General features: G+C 44.0%; 1 protein-coding gene across 1 annotated transcript in view; it reads left to right on the plus strand.

Moving 5' to 3' along the window:
• Positions 1 to 2,228: 2,228 nt before the first annotated feature.
• Positions 2,229 to 25,963, plus strand: part of abch1 (ATP-binding cassette, sub-family H, member 1) — a 48,687-nt gene continuing 24,952 nt past the window's right edge. The window contains exons 1-6 of the mRNA XM_079730963.1: positions 2,229 to 2,296; positions 13,263 to 13,408; positions 16,853 to 17,012; positions 17,327 to 17,481; positions 19,511 to 19,618; positions 25,346 to 25,439. Of these exons, the coding sequence (XP_079587089.1) occupies positions 13,284 to 13,408; positions 16,853 to 17,012; positions 17,327 to 17,481; positions 19,511 to 19,618; positions 25,346 to 25,439 (642 nt within the window). The 5' untranslated portion in view covers positions 2,229 to 2,296; positions 13,263 to 13,283. The remainder of the gene's footprint in view (positions 2,297 to 13,262; positions 13,409 to 16,852; positions 17,013 to 17,326; positions 17,482 to 19,510; positions 19,619 to 25,345; positions 25,440 to 25,963) is intronic.

Below are 25,963 nucleotides of genomic sequence, written 5' to 3' on the forward strand. Positions count from 1 at the left end.
TCGGCAGAAGTTATTCCACTGTCATAGAACCTACGCTGTAAAAGTGTTTATAGCGCCCTCTGCAGGAGGTTTGCAGATGTGCCACAGGCTGCACAACGTCCAGTGCACTTTACAGCTAGGGCAGTGAAAATAGGGTATGATAGAGAATTATGGCATTATCACTTAATGGGAGCCAGTTACATAAAGGCATGTATAGTACGTGATGTCTAAGACATTCGATTGGGTTGGGCTTCGAGATGCCATTATAAAAGCCTACTCTGAGCGGATAAGGGACTCTCATCAGACGGCGGGATGCTCGACGAAGGACCCATCCCCGAGACCATGGCCGCAGAGGCAGTTGGTCCTGTTGTGACGACAGGAGCTCCCGAAAGCACCCCGATGGAAGATCTGGTAAGGGAGCTGAATATTTCCGCTTGCTCAGCACTGGCTATACAGCCCACCCTCCGTGTGAAGGATGGATGCAGTGGTGAGGTCTGCATGCTGAGCGCCGCGGACACAGCATCCGAAGCATCAGCAGCACATCACTAGAGCACCACGCTATCAGCACCACATCACTAGAGCACCACGCTATCGGCACCACATCACTAGAGCACCACACCACACAGCTACCACGCTGCCGTTCACCTACACCTGGTCATCTTTATTAAAACGTCTTTAGGAATGATGAAAATACCATTATGAATATGCTCGTAACGGAGTAATGTAGTTATCCTTCTGGTTTAATGCGGTTGAGCCAGCCTTCGTCAACACGCACGGTGGAGTTGTTGTCGAGCAGGCACCCGCGGCGCTACCATTGGGCCCGGCTGGTCCTGGGCCCACCCATTTTAGGTCCGGGCCCGCCCATTTTGACCCAGGCCTATAGTGAGTAGTGAGTGATTTTCATTCTAGCTGTTCATCCAATAAGCAGCCTGAGGAAAGCGTTAAGTAAAGCTTCTCAGCCAATCAGCGGCTTCTACCCCACGTGTGGACTGCCTGCCCACAGCCTGCAATACGCACGTTGATTCCACTGGGCAAATCATCACATGTACAGCAAAACTCAATCCTACAGAAATTAAATTATGGAATGACATACTGGACAAGCAGATGATGGAGCTGAACATTCGTTTCAAGCCCAACACATACGGCCTTATGAGAGCCGCTGCTGCCTGCTTGCCACAGTCAGACACCTTTGGTGACATCCGGCCCGCCTGCGCGCACTTTTCCATTACAGTGGAAGACGCAGAGCACACTGTGTTTGTGCAGCAGCTTAAACGAAAGGCAAAGGCCAACAAGACCATGAACGAGAAGAAAGAAACACTCGTAGAAGTGCTCGACGCATGCCCCCGTGATATTTTCCCCGACATGAACAGCCTCCTCACATTGCCCATTGCGACAAGTTCTGTGGAGAGACTCTTTTCAGCTGTCAATCGGATAAAAACAGGCACCTGGGCAACAATGTTGACAGATAGACTGAACTCGTTGTCCCTGCTTTCATTTGAAAGGGAATTGACTGATTCACTGGAATATCGAGAAAATCAGCCCCAAGTCCCACAAGCAAGTTTGAATTGAATTGTGTGCATTTGTGATTATTTATCAGTTATCTCGGATTGTTATGCTGTTATTTATATGGATAGATATGTAATTCATTTAATTATTCTTAAGAAATAAGCTACAGGAGAAATCATTTTTGATCGTTTTCCTGCTGTTTGTGTTTAGCAGCTGTGTCAGATTCAATGCTGCTGTTATTTCATGTCCATACAGTTCTTCTGTCATTCTGAATTTATAAGAAACAGTTAAATAATTTTGGACAGTTCCCTGCGCGCCGTGCTGGGTAAATGAATGGAGAGAGAAACAGACCCTCCAAAGATAAAATTCAGTTTCAGTCTTTTTGTGTATTGAACGTTCGAAAGAGATAAATGAAGTTAGGCTTACTGCCAAGGTGTGTGTCTTTGTCCGCTTCAGCTCTGAGCTGAGGACAGCGACACAAAAGCCACACAGGTAGGCTACTGAGTCGCTGTCCTCAGTGCCGCAGAAAGGCAGAAGGTGAAACGGAGATGAAGGGGAACCCGGTTTTTTTTTGTTGCCTTATTTTAACTGGCCCATCCAGTTTTCGGGAAGCCTACCCACAATCAAAATCCTGGCGCCGCTAGTGCGAGCAGAAGGGGGAAGTGAAAGAGTGGGGGTGTGCGGCTCCACCGAAACGCTTTAAAAATAGTTTTACAGAATCATCATCAGTTTTTCTTTGGCATGAAAGGTCGATAGTTAAACGACGAAAAGCTTCCTTCTCGCTAACTTGGTTGTCCTTTCCACGACATAGGTAAGATGACTTGACGATGCACTAGACCAGTGTTGTGCCTGAACGCGTTCATTGAACGATAGTTCATGAACTCGTTCATATTTTGGGCGAACGTGAACTGAACGTACTGTATTACTGCCTGATGAACGTTACTGTGAACTCGTTAAATCTGTCTGTGAACGGCACCCTCACTTGGTTTAACTTCGTTCAATATGGGGGTTATTTGTTTATTAACACGGCGGATGCGCGCCCAGATCGCCGTGTTGTTTGACAGATTGCCATGGTATCTCTGTGTGGTTAATTTGCAGTTGCGGTGTTGCCAGCTTACTGTTACATTAAACTGTTATCAGAAAAGGCGGTTATGTGCTATATACCCTATAGTATCTGTTGTATAAAGGCTGGGACAAATTTCAAATTATAAATATGTACACTTTATTTTGAAAGTATAGACCGGCGCGATTCCCATTGAAACGAATGGCGCGGTGATTATTCTTCAAAACGAGAGTTGTTAAATTGTGGAAAATGAATTAAACTGTAATCAGACAACGCGGTTATATGCTATAGACCCTAGAGTATCTGTGGTATAAAGGCTGAGATGAATTTCGAATTATAAATATGTACAATCCATAACGTTAGCTCTCTGGCTCATAGTTCAGCGGACTAGAATACCTCATAGAATCATTGCTTGTTGGCCGGAAACGGAAAGGGGGGCTGTTCACGTTTGGCTGTAGTCTTTTCGCTCGGTTCTCCGTCTCATCAGTAGGGCTAGAAATGAGCGAAAATACTACAACCAAACGGGAACACCCCCCCTTTCCGTTTCCGGCCAACGAGAAATTAGTCTTCCAACAGAAATCAATGGGATTTACAAAATGCGCTAAATGTGAAAAACTGTATTTCGCTACGATACTTGATTCAACCACTCTATTTTATCCTAAACAAACCACAAAGGAGGCTCAATGTTCAAAATACCGGAAAAAACGAATAGCTCACAGCAACATATTGAAAAAAGAACTATGAAGTAGTTCACTTTTTGGAACTGTGAACTTATTTCAAAATTTTGAATTATGAACGTTTAACTGAACTAGTTCATCAGTTCACGTAGAAAGTGAAATTTCCCAACACTGCACTAGACTACCATGTCTGCTAATTTTATTTTATGAATCTCAGTGGTGGAGAACGGATGAAAAAATCCGTTCAGTGAGGCTGTTCCTCGGAGTTGCATGGTGTTTGTTATTAACACCTGCAAGGAAGGACCGTCTCAGAGACGGTGGCGAGGCAGTAGGCACATGAGGAGACCCGGGTCCGGTCCGGACCAATGCTCATTGTGTTGTGGTTGAGAGACCCTATATTGTTGAGACCCTGGGCATTGTTCCGGACTGGACCAAGGTCCAGGACTAGGGTCCAACTACTATGACCCACCTGACATTTACACACGTTAAACAGTAGCCAATCAAATAGTCTAACGCCGGCTAGTTATAGTGCTTGGACGGTCTTACACTCTAAAGCAGAGGTCTTCAACAGGGGGTCCGCGACCCCTTGGGGGTCCGAGGAGGTACTGCAGGGGGGGTTGCGAAAGTTTTGGTTGATCAGACAATTTTTTTTATATCCCCCCCCGCAATTTTTTCCATGAATTGAAATGTCTTTAAATGCACATTAACATGAATCCAACACACTAGCCACGTTTACATGGACACTTTTGATCAGATTTCTAATCGGAATAGATCTATTCCTATCATGCGATCCGAATGGCATTTACAAAAGTGGTAAGCATACGTTCGTATGTCCCTCGCGCACACCTGACACATCAGGACTGGCTGCGACATTTTTATGTATTTGATTTTAATGAAAGCCCAGCAGGAGAGAGCGTTTCTCTGCCTGCTCCTTCAATTAAGAAGGACAGCACAGCGACTCGTCCGGTCTTTATATCTACCCCCTCCTCCACCGCAAACAATACGTATTTGGATGAGAGTGCGCAGCCAAGACTGTTGGGAGAGAGAGAGAGTGCTGTTATGTAAGGGATAATGTACAGAACGCCGGCCATTATCAGTAAAATAAGCGATCAGCAGTGAAATAGTCCACCAAAGAAGTTGACGTCGCTTAGCAACCGGACACACTGGGGTTGATAAGTTACCGGTGTGGGTACTGTAACAGGATCTATGATATACTGTGCAGGTTTATTAGACGGAGACACTCGTGCTGCCGGTGTAGCCTTGGGTACTTTATTACAAGCTTGTTTACATTTCCGGTGTTCACCCCTAAACCTTCCCCAACCTCCTTACAGGTTCCTACGCATATCACTACATCTCCCCCTTTTAGTGAAGTACCAGTATTTCTTTTGCTTTCTTTGAGTATTAACAATTAATAAACATACTCTTAATTAACAATAAACCTACTCTCCAGTATAACATTTATCTTCGACACTATAAACCTGAGACAAACCCACTTGTGTGAAGTGGTATCTCCTTTAACCAAAACCAAGAACACAGAACATATAATTATTATTACCATCATTCTGTCTAGGGGTCAGGGTGGACTACCTGATACCCCGGAGCCGTGCAGGGATTATTCTACCCTGTGTAACCACGCTCCCTAACTGTATAAGACTGGTGATTACAAGTCCATCCTAGTTGGGTTTCTTATGACCCGCCCTGATCTTGTCACGGTAGGAGTCTCTGGAATGACCCTGATGTGGAGTCTGTTTCTTCGTAGACTTCCAGAGGGTAGGTCAACGTTGTAAGATCTTGGTGTTGGAGCTGGGCCACTGACAGTTCCAGACTGGCTTGTGTTTCTCACCCAGACTCTTTGTCCTGGTCTGAAGTCTTGTCTTTCTTTTGCACAGTGTCTTTTATTGAACCAGAAGGTTTGCTTCTCCTTCATGTCTTGATCCTTCTTTTTGAAAGCCTGGAGGTCAGGCCACTTAGGCTGTAGTTTGTCCTGGCTAACAGGTACAGGTGTTCTGATATGCCGACCCATCAACAGCTGTGCTGGGGATGATCCATGTGACAATGGGGTAGCCCTGTAATTCATGAGGGCCTTGTGTGGATCCTCTCCCTTCCCCAGGAGAGACTTCACTGTCCGCACAGCTCTTTCAGCTTCCCCGTTGCTCTGCGGATAACGGGGGCTGCTGGTCACATGGCTGAAGTCATATTCTTTGGCGAAGTCCGTGAACTCAGTTGCTGAGAATTGGGGGCCGTTGTCTGTGACGACAGTCTCCGGGACTCCATGGCGTGCGAATATGGCCTTCAACTTCTCCTTTACATGGCCTGTGGTGGTGGAAGTGAGGTTGGCTACTTCAATGTAGCGTGAGAAGTAGTCGATTACCACAAGGTACATTGCGCTCTTCCACTGAAAAAGATCTGCTGCAACGCGCTGCCATGGTCTAGCAGGTAATGGCGTCGTCAGCAGTGGTTCTGGTGCATTGTGAACTTCTTTTGCACAGATTACAGTTTTCACTTTTTGCTTTATGTTTTTGGTCAGACCTGGCCACCATACAGACTGCCGTGCTCTGGCGATGCATTTTGTCATGCCCTGGTGACCTTCATGAATTTTGTCGAGCATCTCCTCTTGCATAGCAACTGGGATGACGATTCTTTTGCCCTTCATTAGCAGTCCGTCTGCTACTAGCAGATCCTGGTGATACTGCCAGTACTGTTGAAGTTCTGGTGGGAGAGCCTTTCTGTTTGGCCATCCTGTCTGCACCATGTTTTTGAGTCTTTTGCAGACATCATCTGTGTCCTGTGCGGCTCTGATCTGAACCAGTCTCCCCTCTGATGCAGGTAAGTGTTCCACTATGTTGTTGATGTACAACCTGACATCTGTCTCCAGCTGCTTTTCCTCCTCTGTAGGCGCGGCTTGGATTGGAGCCCTGGAAAGTGCGTCTGCTGTGACAAGATCTTTCCCCGGCACGTGTTCAATTCTGTATGTGAAGCGGAGTAGTCGCAGTCTGAATCTCAGAACGCGTGGGGGCAAATCATCAAGGCCTCTGCTGCTCAGTAGGGAGATGAGGGGTTTGTGATCTGTCTGTATGAGAAAGTCCATCCCCACTAGATAAGACTGAAAGCGCTCACACGCCCATGTCAACGCCAGCGCCTCTTTTTCACTCTGGGCGTTTCTACGCTCTGCCTCTGTCATGCTGCGTGAGATGAAGGCAACTGGACGCCAGTCCCCTGACGGTTGCTTCTGAGACAGAACCCCTCCGAGCCCAAATGAGGAAGCATCTGCTGCAACTTTTGTGTCTCTGTTCGGGCAGTACTGTGCCAGGACAGCGGGTGAGCTCAGTTCTCGACGCAGCTCCTCGAATGCCCGCTGCTGCACGCTCCCCCAGGCCCAGTCATTGTCTGCTTTCAGCAGGTCTCTTATTGGCTGTGTGAGCTCAGCGATACGTGGTGAAAACTTCCCCACATAGTTAACCATGCCCAAAAATCTCCTGACATCAGCAACATCTTTAGGTGTGGGCATTTCTGTGATTGCCTTGATTTTACCTGGGTCTGCTTCGATGCTCTGTGCGCTGATGACGTGACCCAGGAAAGTGACCCGCTCCACAGCAAACTTGCATTTATCGTTGTTGAGCGTCAACCCCTCCTTTTGGAGTCGCCTCAACACTTGATGCAGCCTGTGGTCGTGTTGTTCACGAGACGTCCCAAAGACAAGAATGTCATCTGCATGACAGACGGTCCCTTCCAGTCCTGCCAGCATCTGTGTCAGCCGCTTTTGGAAGTGCTCCGGTGCCGATGAGATTCCAAATGGCAATCTGTGGAAACAGTACTTTCCAAAAGGTGTGATGAATGTGGTCAGCGGAGCTGAGTCTGGGTGCAGGGGCACCTGCCAGAATCCTGCAGTAGCATCGAGTTTTGTGAACACTGTTGCACCTAAAAGCTTCGCCAAGGTTTCATCAACAGCAGGCAGGATGAGTCTCTCATGGCAGATGTACTCATTTAGGTGGATTAGATCAACACAGATTCTGATTTTTTCGTTGGGCTTTGGTGCCACCACCATCCCTGCGCACCAATCTGTGGGCTCGTCGATAGGTGCAATTACTCCCATTTACTCCATTCTTTTGAGTTCCTCTTTAACTTTGGCCACCAATGGTAGTAGTACCCGACGTGGCAGTGACAAAACATAAGGCTTGGCGTCCTCCTTCAGCTTAATTTTGCACTCCCCTTGCAGGCGTCCCAAGCCTGTAAAAACGTTGGTGTACTGGCTCTTGAAGTCTGCTGACAACTCCTGAACGCAGTCAACTGGTCGCAGTAACTGCAGTACTTTGATTGCTGGAAGGCCAAGCAGCGGTGTGGCCAACCTGTCTATTACATAAACAGGTTGAGTTGTGGTCCAGTCTTTGAATGTTATTGTGCCATTAAACTGACCTCTCACTTTAAGTGGGTTGTTGCTAGGTCCACATAGTGGCATTGTCGCTCTTGTTAGTATGCCATGCTGTTTTTCTGAGTAGACTGTAGGTGAAATGGCTGTCACCTCCGCACCAGTGTCCAGCTTAAAGGTGGTTTGTTGCCCATTTAACATCAGCGTTTTTTTCCATGATTGCTGCTCACCTGCCGACACTTCTCCCAGGAAAACAGCTTCCACTTCTGGCTCATGAATTGCCTCCACTCTGCCTGATCTGCATACAACTGCATAATGGCCTTTCATTTTCTGCACTCTGCCTCCCGAGCAGCACAGTTATTGAGGGAATGTGCAGGTGTTTTTCCACACCGGCCACAGCTCTTTTCTCCTTTTCGGAACTCCTTTTGAGTCTTGCTGTATGTGCTTTTTCCTGTCTGACTTTGTCTGTGAAACTTTGATTTGAATTTCACCATGTCAACGTTTGCTTCTCTCTGGTCATTGTTAGTTGTGTCACGTACAGTTGGTTGCTGTTATTTTATTTCTTCATGTTGTCTGATTTTTAGGACAGTTTTTGCCAGTGTTAGTTCACTGTCCATCTGCAGCTTCTCTGACAGTCCATTGTGTCTTAAGCCTACCACTAATTTGTCCCGAATCATTTCTTCCTGTAGTGTGCCATATTGACAGTGTTCTGCTAGTTTATAAACTGCAGAGATGAAAGATTCAGCCGTTTCCCCCGGCTCTTGGCATCGTTTGTTAAACCGAGCCCGTTCGTATGTTACATTGTGTTTGCAAATGAAGTATTTTTCAAAAGCATTTCTTACCACAATGTATTTCTTCTGGTCTGCTCCACTTAAACCCAGTGTGCACAAAATGTCATCTACTTTCTCACCCATGGTGTAAACCAGAGAATTAACTTGATATTCTTCATCCTTTTCATTCAGTCCTGCTGCGATCCGGAACCGTTCAAAACGGCGAATCCAGTTGGCCCAATTACCGAAGTCTGAGAAGTCAAAGTTATCCGGTGGGCTTATTGAGAACAGGGACTCCATTTCTCCGTTTGCAGGCTCGCACGACACCGTCTCCACCGTTTCGCTGGCTCTCCGCTCTGCTAGTTTCTAACTGTTAGCTTAGCCTAGCTTATCCCGACGGCATTTACACTGCACAGAAGTCTGTTTTTATTTGCCAAACCATCTTTCAGGAACTCCAACGTCGCTTGTGATGGGATTCAGCACTTCTGACACCATGTAACAGGATCTATGATATACTGTGCAGGTTTAATAGACGGAGACACTCGTGCTGCCGGTGTAGCCTTGGGTACTTTATTACAAGCTTGTTTACATTTCCGGTGTTCACCCCTAAACCTTCCCCAACCTCCTTACAGGTTCCTACGCATATCACTACAGGTACCAGATTGACTCGGCTGCCAGATTGACTCGGGGTCCTGCGCTTACAGATGACGTATCGACACTTGACGTATCGCCACAAGCCAACGGACAAAACCCGGAAGGGTTGTTTATAAACGGGGCTCAATCATGGAAATAAAAAGAAGGCTCAATCCATTTTGGTTTTGATTTCATTGAACGCAGCCCGTTATTTCGCACAAACAAAGCCATTGGAAACACGTCTCAAAGCACTGATTAATGCATATGTAACCCAGTTCCTGTTAGGGACTCTTATTCTGAAGGAGGAGAACGGAAGTGTCTGCGTGTGGGTCGCTGTTTTGACTCTGTGTTGGGAGCGCTGGAAATGAAGTGGATTGCCCCGTTCAGTGAATGGAGTTAACCGATTCTTCTTTTATATATTACCCAAGTATAGGCAACAATAAAACACTCGGTTACACATATATTTTTGTTTTCACATATGTTAAAGTAATTATCACCTACAAAACTAATCCTATATTGATGAAAGCCACCCCCCACCCCCTTCTAACGTTTATTAGCTCACGTTAGCCATCAATCTAAAGCCACAAATATTATCTGATCAATCTTTGTACATTAGATTATTATTCATAGATTAGAAAACAAAATGAGATCGTTAATACTTGGGAATAACATGGGAATGAATGAAACGCGCATGCACATTTAAAAGACAGCGTTTACAGGTTTAATTTAAGTGCGTCATTATTGCGCATCTAGGACCCCGAGTCGATCTGGCAGCCGAGTCGATCTGGTACCCACACCGGACTTTTGTGGAGTGATAAGAAAGACACTAACAAACATCACTTATTTTCGTTTCCACATTTATGTTTTAAAAATGTCTATTTGAATAGCTTTTATGCATGATTACATGCAATTGACAGACATTGTTGATCTTGGCAGGTATCAGTTTATTATGTTATGTTATGTTTATGAATGGCAGTGGCATGGCCACCCTACTCACTGTACCTTGCACATGTTTAAAATAAAAACATGAATATATGAACCTGTGTATTATTTAAATATCTTAGTATTGAATGCAAAATAACAAGGTACATTTATACATGTCACTATAGGACCAGTTTAATATAAAACACAATTTTATACAATATATAAGTCCCTGCTAGGGCTGGGCGATATGGACCAAAACTCATATCTCGATATTTTTTGTTCGAATGGCAATATACAACATTATATCGATATTTTGTATAAAACGGGTAAAGTGTGTAGTTTCAACTCCACGCCACAAGTAATCACCATCAACCATTTATTGAGTTGTCTTGCTTCGCCCTGAAGGGGCTTATTTTCAATAATGACCGGCGACGTTCTATACATTATCCCGCTTATCACACGGCTAGTTGCCTAAACGAAAAATAACTTCATGGTGTGTCTTTTTACAATTCATTTGTAACCAGCATTCGAAGTTGATCAGCAGAGAAATAGTCCGCCAAAGTTGTGACGTCAAGTTACCGGACTACTTGCGGAGTGATACCAAAGACGTCATTAGAGGCAAAAAGTCCTTTGCTTTCCTTGACAGCGGTCAATAGGCCTTATGCGCAACATTCTTCCGGGTTCTACAAAACAGTGGTCTTGGCTTCCGGTCGTCCGCTGCTCAATAAGCTGAGTTTATTATGGCGACCTTCTACAGCCGGTGTTTACAGGAGCTACCCCGAACAACTATTAGCGATGTGCACAGTATTGCCAAACGGACGTCCAGAGCCCCGGGGACTCTGTTAGACAAGGGATTTAAGTTTTACGCCTCCTCATTTATTCATAATTATGAAGGTATTTACATTTGTAGCTTTTGCTAATAGCGCTCGTTAGCGTTAGTTAACTGTAAGTAGCCTAGTTGTGTACTTGTATGCTATCAGTTAGTTTAGCAGTATTTTTGCTCACAGACAATTAAGACAATCAGATGAAGACTGCATTTTAGCGATGGGTTTATACTACCAACAGTTGGCCACGATGCCACGCTGGCATCGATCGGCACCTCACCCTCATCCTCATCCTCCTCCTCTTGCCGCTGTGTCCTTTGCCACATGCTTGGCCGAGTGACCGGCAGGTTGTAGTTGTTCCAGGCGAACAACACCGGAATCGCCCCGGGTTTCAAACGGCGTCGGCCACCTTCAACGACATCTTCTGGCATAAAATGCAGACTGCAGACAGTGGTGTGTCTCCTTATAACGAATTTATCACGCCTAATGTTTCGGACCCATATCGCCCTAACTGACTCATCCTTTGGAAACTGGTGGAAACTTACGCTAGAGTTAAATTTCCCCGACACAGAACAGCTCGGCACACAACAAAAACTGCTGTTCAGATGTTGCCGTTTCTGGTATTTTAACATTTTAACATTTGTGAAATTTTAATTTCACAAATGTTAAAATTAAATTTGAATCACACGAAATAGAAAACTAAATACTAAATAGAATACACTAAAGCGAAACTTAAAAGTTACCAGGAGATCACCTACCGCTGCAGTCAACCAGTGTACGGAAGTGAAAAGCGGAAATGATTAGACCCGTTTACACCTGTTTTCCGGTTCGAACGCTGGGCGCTCCGCATAACCCCTATTATACTTGCAACGGTGAATTATCAAATATAAATTAACCGCCAAAAGTTGTGAAGGGCCCATGCAAGTGAATGGAGCATTCCATGGCATTGAGAAGAGCCGTGTAATAAAAAGCAATAGTGTTGCCTGTTTGAAACATATGGACCCTCCAGGGCAGATGCTATCGGGGGCAACACCCTTCACTTTGACTGGCAGTGGGTCTGCTTATGGGTCGGAATATGGTTGGAATGAAGCGGCCACCGATTCTTGACAGGCTGGGTACTTTATTCTTACACACAACCGGACTTGTTTATTACTTCACTAAACTGAAACGCACGCTACCGCTCGCTCTCCTCGCTCGTACACTGACTCGCTGACGTCACACACACGTACACTGCCAGTGATATGCGTGCGATACTTTCTCGTGAGCACGAGAAACATCAAAAACATTTTTTTTACCCCATGTCCCTATACGGTTCCGTACTCTCTACCACCATGTGTTTATTCAAAGTTAGTTGTGATGCGTAACGTGGGTGGGAGAACACTGCGTACATGTAAGGGGCGGGGCTGAGCAGCTGAACAAGGCTTGTAGGCTCAGAGAGCAGCGGTTGGCCTTATAAAATAGCGCTCGCAAGGCAACATCAAAATAATATATAATATACCGGTATGGTGATATTGTCTCAACTACATATCTCTTTCAAAAATATACCGGTATAAATTTTACTACTATTTCGCCCAGCCCTAGTCCCTGCTCCATCTCTCCATCAGTTTGGGGGTCCTTGGGGGTCCCCCGCCATATAGGGAGCGGATGTGACATCAGATTAACGGATTCTGTCCTTTTAAGGCAGACAGATTGAAACGGCCGAAAGCGGTCTGATCACTGGTCAGAAGGTCGGGAGAGCAGAACGTCACACGTGTGTAGGATACACGTGACTTATTCATATTTTTTAAAACAAGGTATATTAATAATAATGATAAGATAATAATAAAAAATAAACGTGCGGGAATTAGATTAATTGGATTATATTTAGAAATCAGGACAACTATGACTCCGCACTCACTCAAAATCATGACTATCATTTTAGTCATTTCAAAGTTAAAGTCACCCATCTTTACAATAAAATGACTGTTTCTGGAACTTGCTGTGAAAAACCATTGCTCCATAATTCCTGACAGTGACTGATACACCTCTAAAGAGCAGCTTCAGAGGGGGCTGAGACCAACCATTGATGGCTGTGTTGTGTTATTTTCACAAGGTTATTTCCACGACATAGGCTGGTGAAGAACCCAAAATATACTTCTGCTAGTGTCATAATGTCTAACTTGTTGTAATGTTACAGGTCTCATGTAGAAACAATTAGTATACCCAAGTAAAAGTTCAAAACATGTTTTATTTATAATGAATACAAATACACATTGCTCATACTCGTCTGGTGTTTCTTCCTTGTGTATGTTGCTGAGCAACCGTTGCCAGCAGTTATTACACCGTTACACTTTTGTTTTATTTTTATTTTAAGACTCACTCTGTAAGTTACAGTGTGTTCAACTAGAAACTGTCTTTGTACGGAGTACAATATCAACTAAAAAATGCATTTGAAAAGCAATTTTCCTTTTAAACTGCAGCTCCAGTAATTGTCTGGATCCTTGCCAGGCCTATATCGTTTCTAAAGCTTCTCTGTCTAAGGCGAACCAGGGTAATAAGACGATGGATGCCGAGGCCCCTGCAGAGCCTGAGCTACAGATGGCCATCAAGTGTCGTGACGTCTGCCGGTCCTACGGCAAACTGAAGGTCATCGGTAACATGGACCTGACTGTTCCACAGGGACAAATGTAAGTGGCATGTGTGCATTGATGTGTGTGTGTGTGTGTGTGTGTGTGTGTGTGTGTGTGTGTGTGTGTGTGTGTGTGTGTGTGTGTGTGTGTGTGTGTGTGTGTGTGTGTGTGTGTGTGCAGTGGCGGAGCTAAGGCATTTTCAGTGGGCTGGCCAGGGTGAGACCAGAGATCATTTTGGGGTGGCACATAAATCTAAATATGATATAAGGCATCTTGAAATTAAGGGAATATTTAAGGCATGTACACGCTGTAACTCTACATCATAATATTAATTCAGACAGTGGTGTAATTGTCAAATACACTTTATCAATTTATTGAAGTTACCTATGAGTTCATTTTTTTTCTTGTCAAAAAACTTCATCAGAGACTCAGAGACAGTTTAGTAATAATTTTTAAAATGTAAGTCTGATTTATTCAAGAAGAACTTAATTCCTGCCTCATTTTATGTGTCATACTTCTAAGGGCCTCCTGTGTATAGATTGAACTCAGATTCTAAGTGAACAAGTGCAGGTTGGTCTCAGCTTTCAGGTTTGAAAAGCTTAAAAAAAACACTAACTCAACCTTCTGATCCAACACTGTAAAAGTAAAAAGTCAAAATGCAATGCATTTATCAGAAAATAAATTACACAATTGCAAAAACATTAATTTTTGTAACTTTTGATCCCTGCCTCTAACATATACAAAAGACCAGTGGCGGCCTTTGATAAAATTTGTGGGTGGTGGACAGTAAAGGAGAGGGGGTATGGGGGTCCTCCCCTAGATCATTTTGAATTTGGTAGATTTGATTTCCTGTATTCTGGTGTATTTTGGGGATGGCCACTACCGATGAATTCAATCCATTCATAGCCTACATCCTGACTTGCAGGGCCATGACAAACTTACACTGCATATACAGGCCTACTTTATGGCCAATCCACCAGCCATTGCTATTTGACCCATGGTTGTTATTCTGATATTGTGTCAAATCATGATCACGGTGCTACAGCGTCCATTTTTTGTGAGTCTCAAGGTCTATTTCAAATGCAGTTAGAAATATCGGACAATTGCTTCATTTTGTTTATATGCTACAGGTCGAAAGACTAAATTAATATGTAACTTACTTGCTCCTTTTAAGTATAACATTGCTCGGGGAGTCCAATTACTCCACTGAAATGGGTAGAAAGTGCTTTTACAACTCTCTGCTATTTAGCTCTCTGCTATTTAGAAATATAAAAAACAATGCCATTGGTCGGGGCGCACAAAATTGCAAAGTCGAATTTTCATGCACCAATGAAAAGCTGTCTCTGCTTAATAGACAGCAAAACGTTTGCGAGCTCACATATACTTCATCGTTACCGGCGCCCCTGACTTGAAGTAGGGCTTTATCTCAAATGACCAATAACCAGCCTAGCCCAAATAATTGACGTTCAGACGCATTTCAATGGTTGGCAAGGCAAGTACAGTCTATCACACAATTAAACGAGGATAAACGCTATGTCTTTTTCTTGATTTATTTAGTATTTGTAGGGGCTTTTGCTCGTCTTGACTCTACACCCAAATCTCATAGATTGCTGTTTCAAACATCATCCATGGTAGATTTAAGGTAGGTCTTGACAAAACTGGTGTGGAAATGTTTCGTTCACAGGTAGCTGTACTCAACAGTAAGGCAATGTGCCCTATGCATAACCTGAACAGCTCATGGAATACGTCTTTGAATGGTTCAATGATCTTTGTGAGTTCCACAATAATAGGGGGCATCTGTTCACCAGATGTGACATACAGTGGGGCAAAAAAGTATTTAGTCAGCCACCAATTGTGCAAGTTCTCCCACTTAAAAAGACGAGAGAGGCCTGTAATTTTCATCATAGGTAAACCTCAGCTATGAGAGACAAAATGAAAAAAAAAATCCAGAAAATCACATTGTCTGATTTTTTAAGAATTTATTTGCAAATTATGGTGGAAAATAAGTATTTGGTCACCTACAAACCAGCAAGATTTCTGGCTGTCACAGACCTGTAACTTCTTCTTCTTTAAGAGGCTGTTTACCTGTATTAATGGCACCTGTTTGAACTCCTTATCAGTATAAAAGACACCTGTCCACAACCTCAAACAGTCACACTCCAAACTCCACTATGGCCAAGACCAAAGAGCTGTCAAAGGACACCAGAAACACAATTGTAGACCTGCACCAGGCTGGGAAGTCTGAATCTGCAATAGGTAAGCAGCTTGGTGTGAAGAAATCAACCGTGGGAGCAATTATTAGGAAATGGAATACATACAAGACCACTGATAATCTCCCTCGATCTGGGGCTCCACGCAAGATCTCACCCTGTGGGGTCAAAATGATCACAAGAACGGTGAACAAAAATCCCAGAACCACACGGGGGGACCTAATGAATGCCCTCCAGTGAGCTGGGACCAAAGTAACAAAGGCTACCATCACTAACACACTACGCCGCCAGGGACTCAAATCCTGCAGTGCCAGACGTGTCCCCCTGCTAAAGCCAGTGCATGTCCGGGCCCGTTTGAAGTTTGCTAGAGAGCATTTGGATGATCCAGAACAGGATTGGGAGAATGTCATATGGTCAGATGAAACCAAAATATAACTTTTTGGTAAAAACTCAACTCGTCGTGTTTGGAGGAGAAAGAATGCTGAGTTGCATCCAAAGAACACCATACCTACAGTGAAGCATGGGGGTGGAAACATCATGCTTTGGGGCTGTTTTTCTGCCAAGTGACCAGGACGTCTGATCCGTGTGACGGAAAGAATGAATGGGGCCATGTATCGTGAGATTTTGAGTAAAAACCTCCTTCCATCAGCAAGGGCACTGAAGATGAAACGTGGCTGGGTCTTTCAGCATGACAATGACCCCAAACACACCGCCCGGGCAACGAAGGAGTGGCTTCGTAAGAAGCATTTCAAGGTCCTGGAGTGGCCTAGCCAGTCTCCAGATCTCAACCCCATAGAAAATCTTTGGAGGGAGTTAAAACCTAAAAACATCACTGCTCTAGAGGAGATCTGCATGGAGGAATGGGCCAAAATACCAGCAGCAGTGTGTGAAAACCTTGTAAAGACTTACAGAAAACGTTTGACCTCTGTCATTGCCAACAAAGGGCATGTAACAAAGTATTGAGATGACCTTTTGTTATTGACCAAATACTTATTTTCCACCATAATTTGCAAATAAATTCTTAAAAAATCAGACAATGTGATTTTCTGGATTTTTTTTTCATTTTGTCTCTCAAAGCTGAGGTTTACCTATGATGAAAATTACAGGCCTCTCTCGTCTTTTTAAGTGGGAGAACTTGCACAATTGGTGGCTGACTAAATACTTTTTTGCCCCACTGTAAGAGCCAGATATAAAGAAAAATAATGTGCGATTGTGCGTGTTGGTGTTTGTCAATGCAAAAGTCCTTCTATTGTGATTTCAGTAAGTGATGGACCACCCATTGTGTTTGTAGTTATGGCCTGTTGGGGCCCAGTGGATGTGGGAAGACCACGCTGTTAAAATGTATCGTAGGAACTCTGAAGATCTCCCGGGGCCACATCAGTGTTCTGGGAAAACCTCCTTCCTTTCCTGGTCATGAAGTTCCTGGGAGGATGGTTGGGTACATGCCACAGGTAAACAACCAATCAGTAACTCTTTGAACTCATTCATTTGACAGGCCGTCTTGTTTTACATATTCCTATTTATTGTAGTTGACTAATATACTATTTACATTAGCGATGTATTCATTAATGGGTTTATATTAGTTAAGAAAATCATTGTAATTTAATCCACCTATTTTTCTCTGAAAAATACAGGGAGCCTCGCACAGTGATGACAGATTTAGCCTTCACAACTTCTACCACATTACTGTTACATTACTGTTTCTAATAGTTCCATCAATTTAGGCAAAAATAAGCAGGAATATCTCTGCCAATCTTCTTCTCAGGATTTGGCGCTGTATAACGAGTTCACAATCAGTGACACACTCACATTCTTTGGACGCATTCACGGACTGACCTCCAAGGAGACCCAGGCCCGCATGGACTTCCTAGTGGACTTCCTGGATCTACCTCAGAAGTGCAGGCTGGTCCGAAACCTCAGGTAGGAATACATAAGGACACAGCAAAAAAAGAACATAGCAGGAGTGTAAGAAAACCTTGATGGTAATGATTTTATTATCTTTCTTAATGTCAATTATGTATATTAATGTATAGAATTTCTTGAAATTTCAAGTGTGTTGGTATTTTTGGATGTTGAATCCTAACAACTATTTGATATTTACAAATGCATGGGGCTGGATGACATGGTAAATAATATAGCAATATTTTTAGGCCATATCCCAATACTCAATATTTTCATCTTATCTTGATCTTAACACCAGTATGATTATAGTAGCACCTGCACCATATTTCCTCATTTAAACATTGTTTACATTAATTAGTGGTTTCTATTGGAACAGTTTTGCTATCACAAAGGGGAAAATCCAAACCAATCTAAATTTAACAAAACTGTATTATTATTGTTATTAAAAGAAAATAAATAATGGCATGATGTATAATTCTGCCTACATTATGTAGCCTAGATCTGTAGAGCGCAAGCTCAAAAATGACTGAACCAAAAACAGAGCTCAGGAACAAATAGTGCATCACGAAGAAACCCTGAGAAAGACATTTTAGAACAACATCAATTAAAGTGCACTTTTTGTCCATGATCTTTGTGATTATAAGTCATTGAGAGAATGGTTAAATCGAAATAGTGTAGTGTGTGAACCAGAGGCAGAGGTCCTGGTGGTAGATGTGACAAACCACTGAAGAAGAATGTGTGTGTGTGTGTGTGTGTGTGTGTGTGTGTGTGTGTGTGTGTGTGTGTGTGTGTGTACATGTTTGTGTGCGTGTGTGTGTGCCTTCGTGTGTTTGTATGTGCCAAAAACACAGTCTATGAACGGCGTCTGGTTTGAGAGATACCTGGTTGTATGTACCCTGCTTCCCTGGTTTCCTCGTAAAAGAAAGCTTGCCCATGACAGTTGTCTGAATTGTCAGGGGAGTGGGTATGGAGAGCCAAAAGATGCGCTTAAGACCAACTGCAGCTTTGTGATACTTTCATAGTACCATCGTTGTGTATGAGGGTTACAATAAGCAATGTTGTATGTGAAATCTACCAGACACCATAGCGTATAGGTGTCAGACAAGTTGAACCCTCTCTAGGACGCCACAGCCAACAGCCTCCAACACACTCCTTGATACTCCCACACACACCTCGGTACTCCGACACACACCTTGGTACTCCCACACACACCTCGGTAAACCCAGACACACCTCGGTACTCCCACTCACACCTCGGTACTCCCAGACACACCTCGGTACTCCCAGACACACCTCGGTACTCCCACACACACCTCGGTACTCCCAGACACACCTTGGTGCTCCCAGACACACCTCGTTACTCCCACACACACCTCGTTACTCCCACACACACCGCGGTACTCCCACACACACCGCGGTACTCCCAAAAACACATCTGAACTCACACACACACCTCGGAACTCCCAAACACACCTCGGTACTCGCACACACACCTCGATACTCCCGCACACACCTCGGTGCTCCCACACACACCTCGGTACTCCCAGACACACCTCGGTACTCCCACATACACCTCAGTACTCCCACACACACCCCGCCCTCCTTTGTCCCTTGGTTGTGACGCATAGTTGATTACTAGAAGAGTATATAACAGGTAGTATATATCACCCAGCCCTACCTAGAAACAGCCCTGCTATTGATTGGTTAACCCAACAGAAACAAGTTTGGCATTTCTGTTCAATACTGATATTTTACAAACGTTTGAAACTGGAGGTTAAATTCCAAAAAGTGGTCATCCAGCAAAATATTAAATTGTGTCACCTTGAACCATTGCTTAAAAAGAATAATAATAATACAAATAATCTATATTATACTTGTTTTCTGGATGGTGTTGCCAGGCATGTTTTGACTAATTAGAAGGAATCCAAATGGGAAGTTGCTTCCCTTAATGAATAAGGCTTGTTGTGTGTCCTGCTGTAATCTGTGTTTGTGTGTGTGGGTGTGTGTATGTGTGTGTGTGTCTGTGTGTTTGTATGTGTGTGTTTCAGTGGAGGCCAGAGGAGGAGGGTGTCTCTTGGAGCTGCTCTGCTACAGAACCCACAGCTTCTAATTCTGGATGAGCCCACAGTGGGAGTGGACCCTGTGTTAAGAGCCAGGTATCAACACACACACACGCACGTACGCATGCACGCACGCACACACACACACACACACACACACACACACACACACACACACACACACACACATGCAAACACCAAAAGTTATGCATAAAAATAGACTCACATATACAGCGGACTCCCATATACAGTGAGTTTATGTGCAGTCTGCGCATAAAGAGCAGACCCAGGGGTACCTCCAGGTGTGCAGCTGCCATCAGCCCCAAAGGCTTCATGATAGACAGACAGGCAGAGCCTCAATCTCATCGTGGCCGAGTCTAGGCAAAGCCCCAAGTAGGCCAGCCAATGGCTGGTTACCAGCCATTGGCTGCGATAAGTGACGGTGATAAATCATCTCTCCTTCTTGGAGCTGTATGGAAGTAGATCTGTGGCATCGGATTTTGAAAATGAAAAAAAGCCATTGGAATGCATTGAAATAACGCATCTGGATTGTTTGCCTCTGAATTTAAGTTTTAAAATTTTCAATAAATCATATTCAGCCTTATTTTTCAGTGTTAAAAATTCAAAATCAAATATTCAACGTTAAAAAATTCAACGTAAATATTTTCAACATCCCGAAATTCAACATGCCAAATTCAGCTACAAAATTCAATGTCGGAAAAAATGCTATTCAAATCAAATCAAATGTATTTATTAAGCACATTTAATAACAAGTTGAGGGGGGGATCTTATGTCTTATTTATGTTTTTGTTATAATGCACACAGTTTTTTTGTTTTTTTAAAGTAAACGATGAACTAATGCCTGTATGTGAAGTGTGTGTGTGATTGCAGTGGCTTGGCTGGATTGACATGCAACGTGAGAGTAAATGTAGTGGGTCAAGGAGCCCAATTTATTAGGGCACCAATTTGGGGCAATCCGCCGAGTTCATTTTGTCTACATTTGATGTGATGCTGGGGCGATCTGTGATGTGATGCTGAAGCCCGCTGCCTACTGTGGAACGAGAGCGCAGAGCCGACAGTATTGCGCAACTGAAGCGGCAGCAGTAGACTTGTGACGTTCACGAACAAACCGAATCTATTGAACGGCTCTTTAACATGAACGATGGGAACCGAGTCGCAGTGGTGAGCCGTTCTTTTTCTTTTTCGTTCTTTTCCTTTTTTTATTGCTGTCACGTTCACAGCATGCGCACACAAGCTCCTCCTCCTACTCCGCTGAGACAGAGAGCATGCAGAGTGCACTCGTGGTGGAATGTTGATATACAAATTTCACAATCAGTCAGAAGCGGAAACATGCGTTTGTTTGTTTCACGTGAGTACTGCAACTATAAGCCAAAAAAGCGCAGCAGCATCTCTTTCTAAAAATATTGTTTACTAAGATTTGCACTTATGTTACAAAGGACAGTTCAGGAGTCCTCTGCAGTGTTATGCTTGAAAGAAACTTGTTTGTTTGTCTATTTTAATATATTTTTAATTTTTAATTATATTTTTGTATTGAAGTTCATTGTTCATTGCCTGCTTAATTTTTATTGTGCTACAATTAAAAAGGTGACACTTCGACACATTGTATACTAAGATCCAAAATAGTGATCTGTGTCAAAGCAGAGGGATATAGCACCACCTGGTGGAATGTTTGCAATGAATGCAGATCAGACATTCAAATCTAGTCCACACATATTAAATTAAATTATAATCAATATTTAAAATATATCAAACTCAGATATCCGATGTCTAAGTCTGAATAATTCTGATCCAAATCGTACCCTATCATTCCTCTCAGTGATTATTTCCCAGATAAAAAGGGTTACCACTAGGCTAGCTTCTTAAAAATAAATTAATGAGCCAGACTTTTGAACGGCTCTTTGAAAAGAACGGCTCCTCAAGATCCGGCTCCCTTCAAAGAGCCATAAATCCCATCTCTAGGCAGCAGCCTGTAGTTCCAGTGGAAGCACGGCGTGCCTCGGGAAGAGGCGCTCGACAGCAACCTGCTTTTAATTTGTAATCCTCATATTTGTATCATGTCACTCGATGCGGAATAGTGTTGGCTCTGCGCGCTTGTTGTGCTCTTGTTTTGCCACCACAGAGGCAAATCAACCGTTTTGCTCCAGCCACTTAACGTGCATCTGGTGTAACAAAAAGAATCCCCCCAATCCGCATGATCGATAATGATACAAACATTAAGTTTCAAGCTTGGGCATTTTTCCGCACGTTGTCATGTTCTTAAAGAAAGTAGTTCAATCCGGGTCGCTTTTAACTCACTTTATTTGTTAAAGTATTTCGGTATGGTAACTATGAAGCAAAAGGAGGGAATTGTATTTAACACGCGTGTGAGAGAAATACCGCAGAGCTATATTCTAGCCCGGGGCTTCCCCCGGGCCTCTCAACGGGGCTGCCATATGTCTCTGACCTCATCTGACTCCTGCTCCCCGTTTTTATCAAGTAGGCGTGGCATATGTGGCGTATTGGCTCCGGCTTCCTCACCTGTCTAAAGGTGCTGTCATCTGTGGCTGGAGTAGTTATTGCAGCTTATATGTTCGATCCTGCTTCCTTGTGGCTATGTGGGAGCAGCTTATGTGCTTAAAATAACAACATGAACGACTTCATGCCTTCACGCTTCAAACTCGTGCATGTTGCAGAAAATGTGCAATAGCGCCCCCTAGGGTCACATTTTTCGGTGGCTTCTCTCCCCATAAAAAGCTACAGACAGTGTTTAATGACGTTGATTTTCCTTTGAGCATTTCCTATTATAGGCTACTGTGTAAAATGCTGTTTAGAATTAACGTTTGTATCAAGAAAGAAATAACCAGCGAGTGACGCTCTTATTCCCGCTCTCCTTGCTTGACCGCAATCTAGCATCTAGGAATGATTGCTCTTCCTTGGGTCCCCGGATGTTAACACTAAATATTCAGACATCGAATTTTGCAGCTGAATTTGGCATGTTGAATTTCGGGACATTGAAAATATTTTTGTTGAATTTTTTTAATGTTGAATATTTGATTTTAAATTTTTTAACATTGAAAAATAAAGCTGAATATGATTTATTGAGTTAAATTCAGAGGCATAAAATCCAGATACGTTATTTCAATGCATAAATATTCAGTGCTTAGAATTCAATGGCTTTTTATTTTCCAAATCCAATGGCCCAGATTTACTTCCATACAGCTGCCTCTGAGTGGCTCAGGATAAGCAGATTGTCGAGATAAAAAATAAAATAAAAATCCCTTAAAGGGATACTTCACCGGTGGAGATATGAAGGTTATATGAAGTAAATAATTATATGTATTATAAATGTGCAAAAAAAACAGAAATCTGTTCATCCTAGCCTGAGAGAAGGCAGAAAGTGTCTCTCTGGCTCAAAAGTAAGAAATCCTCAAACTACCACAGTGCATTGCACCCGCTGCACCGCCCACCTGTTTCCGTTTGGAGGGGGAAGGAACCATGGTCCTAGCGCGAGTGGTAGCGCGAGCAAACTTTGTGTAAACATATCCCTGTGATACGTTGACTAGTTTAGACTTCTGCCCTCGTTTTTTCAAACGCATCATTTGTATATTACTGTACAGCATAAAAACATTAGCTAATTACAGTAGCTCAGCATATCAAGTATTTGTACTCAAGCTTTTCTCCCCAGTTGAAATAAGTGTTTATCTTATACAGCAGGTCTACTTAAGTATAACAGCACTTGGGTTAGTAAACAAATCATAACAACCAACATGAATTTGAAGTTTTATTCATGAAAAATGTGAACTATTTACAAAAATAAAACGTGTAGGGCGCGTTTGCTAGAGTCAAAATAGCCACAGCTCATCTTGAGCATCTACTGTCTCCTGGTAGCCACGGTACTGCCCATCTTGTGCTGGGTAATTAGCTCTGATGGCCTGGACAACACAGGAAGCTGATACTGTCTAAGAAAGAAAGAGAACAACATTAGCAAAGCAAAATAAAAATCATGCCTTGAGTAGCCTGTACAGCTTCTATGCTCAGACGTCTGTTTCTCCTGGCGGGCTTTGGCTGGCGTTTCCAGTTCACTTTCTGGGTCCGGAAATATGTATCCAATACACAACTGTTCAGATGAGGCGTAAAGCTTGGGTGAGAGATTACACACATGGCTCCGTCCTCGCCAGATTCAGCCATTTATTCTAGAAGAAACTGGCATCGCTGAAATTCGCTGCAGCACAGGGACTCTGTGATAGAGTCTTTTGGCGAACAGAGCAAAACAGCGCGCTCCGGCTCCTCGTTCTCGGCAACAGGCAAGGCTTGTTCAGCTGCTGCCGCAGCAGCCTCCTCTTCTATTTGTGTCAATTCTTCCTGGCTGTATTCTGGCTCGTACTAATAGCCCTGAATGTCCAAATCTAACAATAGATTTTCAAAATCCACTTCGGCTGTTTCACATTGCAAATTTGTTCTCGCGGTAAAGAAACATGGCAGACATTTTGTTTACATCTCGTATGCGAGCTCCCGCCCCCCCTCATTCTTTATTGGTGGGCTCACAAATTTGCGGAACCAGTGGATTGTAGTCGTCGGCCCTTCTGCAAGGCAAAGTTCTCCCGAGATGACGTCAAACACGTAATTTTGACGTCATCTTGGGAGAAAATTAGATCAGGAAAGCTGGGCCAAGGGAAGACTGGGTTAGACTGAGGGGAAAAAAACTTATTTTTTATTTTACAATAGCAATTTTATAATGATAGAACGCCAGTTCTGAATGGAAGAAGTATCCCTTTAATGCCTGAGCGGCCCCAGCACCACCTCCACACACTATGAGGAGGTGAGCGGCCCCACCAGCACCTCCACACACTATGAGGAGGTGAGCGGCCCCAGCACCACCTCCACACACTATGAGGAGGTGAGCGGCCCCAGCACCACCTCCACACACTATGAGGAGGTGAGCGGCCCCAGCACCACCTCCACACACTATGAGGAGGTGAGCGGCCCCAGCACCACCTCCACACACTATGAGGAGGTGAGCGGCCCCACCACCACCTCCACACACTATGAGGAGGTGAGCGGCCCCAGCACCACCTCCACACACTATGAGGAGGTGAGCGGCCCCAGCACCACCTCCACACACTATGAGGAGGTGAGCGGCCCCAGCACCACCTCCACACACTATGAGGAGGTGAGCGGCCCCAGCACCACCTCCACACACTATGAGGAGGTGAGCGGCCCCACCACCACCTCCACACACTATGAGGAGGTGAGCGGCGCCAGATAGCAACTGAATGGCAGGCATTGTTATTCATATACCTGCCATTCAGGCAGGCATATGAATAACAATGATTCATATGCCTGCCCATGAAAGCAAGCGGAGAAACCTCCTGTGAGCCTTGAGAATAGGGACGTAGAGCATACTAACAATTGCCCCTCTCACACAGTTCTCACACTCTCGGAGTGTGAGAACGCTCTGGTGGTGAGCATTTTGAATTTCCGGTCAACAACTGCTTCTTTCTACATAGTATAATAGGTACCCAGTAGATAATAACTACCATATAAATTTTCCCTAATTTCCTCCCAAATGTCCTGATTATTGCTCAGTGGGTCATTCGTACCCTGTACTAATGGAAAAGGTACCCAGTAGTTAAATAATAACTACCTTAATAAACACTCTGTGCAGAGAGTTACAGTCTCAGTACCTATCAGCTGTCATCTGAAGATGATTTAGCTTTTTATTAGCTTTGATATCTGTTTATAGAGATTTTCCGAAATGTCTTCTGGACCTACTAGTTCCCAAGTTGGGTGATATGTAATGATATGTGTTTCTTATGGTTGCAGGATCTGGCAGCATCTGGTGGAGATAGTAAAGACGGGAAAGGTGTCGGTCATCATCACAACACACTACATAGAGGAGGCCCGTCAAGCTAATGTGGTTAGTTAGCGGCATACTGCCATAGTACCAGACCCATTCTACTGCCTGACCCATTCTACTGCCAGACCCATTCTACTGCCAGACCCATTCTACTGCCAGACCCACTTTACTACCAGACCAACTCTACTGCCTGACCCATTCTACTGCCAGACCCATTCTACTGCCAGACACATTCTACTGCCTGACCTACTCTACTGCCAGACCCATTCTACTGCCAGACACATTCTACTGCCTGACCCACTCTACTGCCAGACCCATTCTACTGCCAGACACATTCTACTGCCAGACCCACTCTACTGCCAGACCCATTCTACTGCCAGACACATTCTACTGCCTGACCTACTCTACTGCCAGACCCATTTTACTGCCAGACCCACTTTACTACCAGACCCACTCTACTGCCAGACCCATTGCACTGCAAGACCCATTCTACTGCCAGACCCATTCTACTACCAGACCCACTCTACTACCAGACCCACTCTACTGCCAGACCCACTCTACTACCAGACCCACTCTACTGCCAG

This window comes from Pollachius pollachius, assembly GCF_949987615.1.
Source record: "Pollachius pollachius genome assembly, chromosome: 2".
Classification (NCBI taxonomy): domain Eukaryota; kingdom Metazoa; phylum Chordata; class Actinopteri; order Gadiformes; family Gadidae; genus Pollachius; species Pollachius pollachius.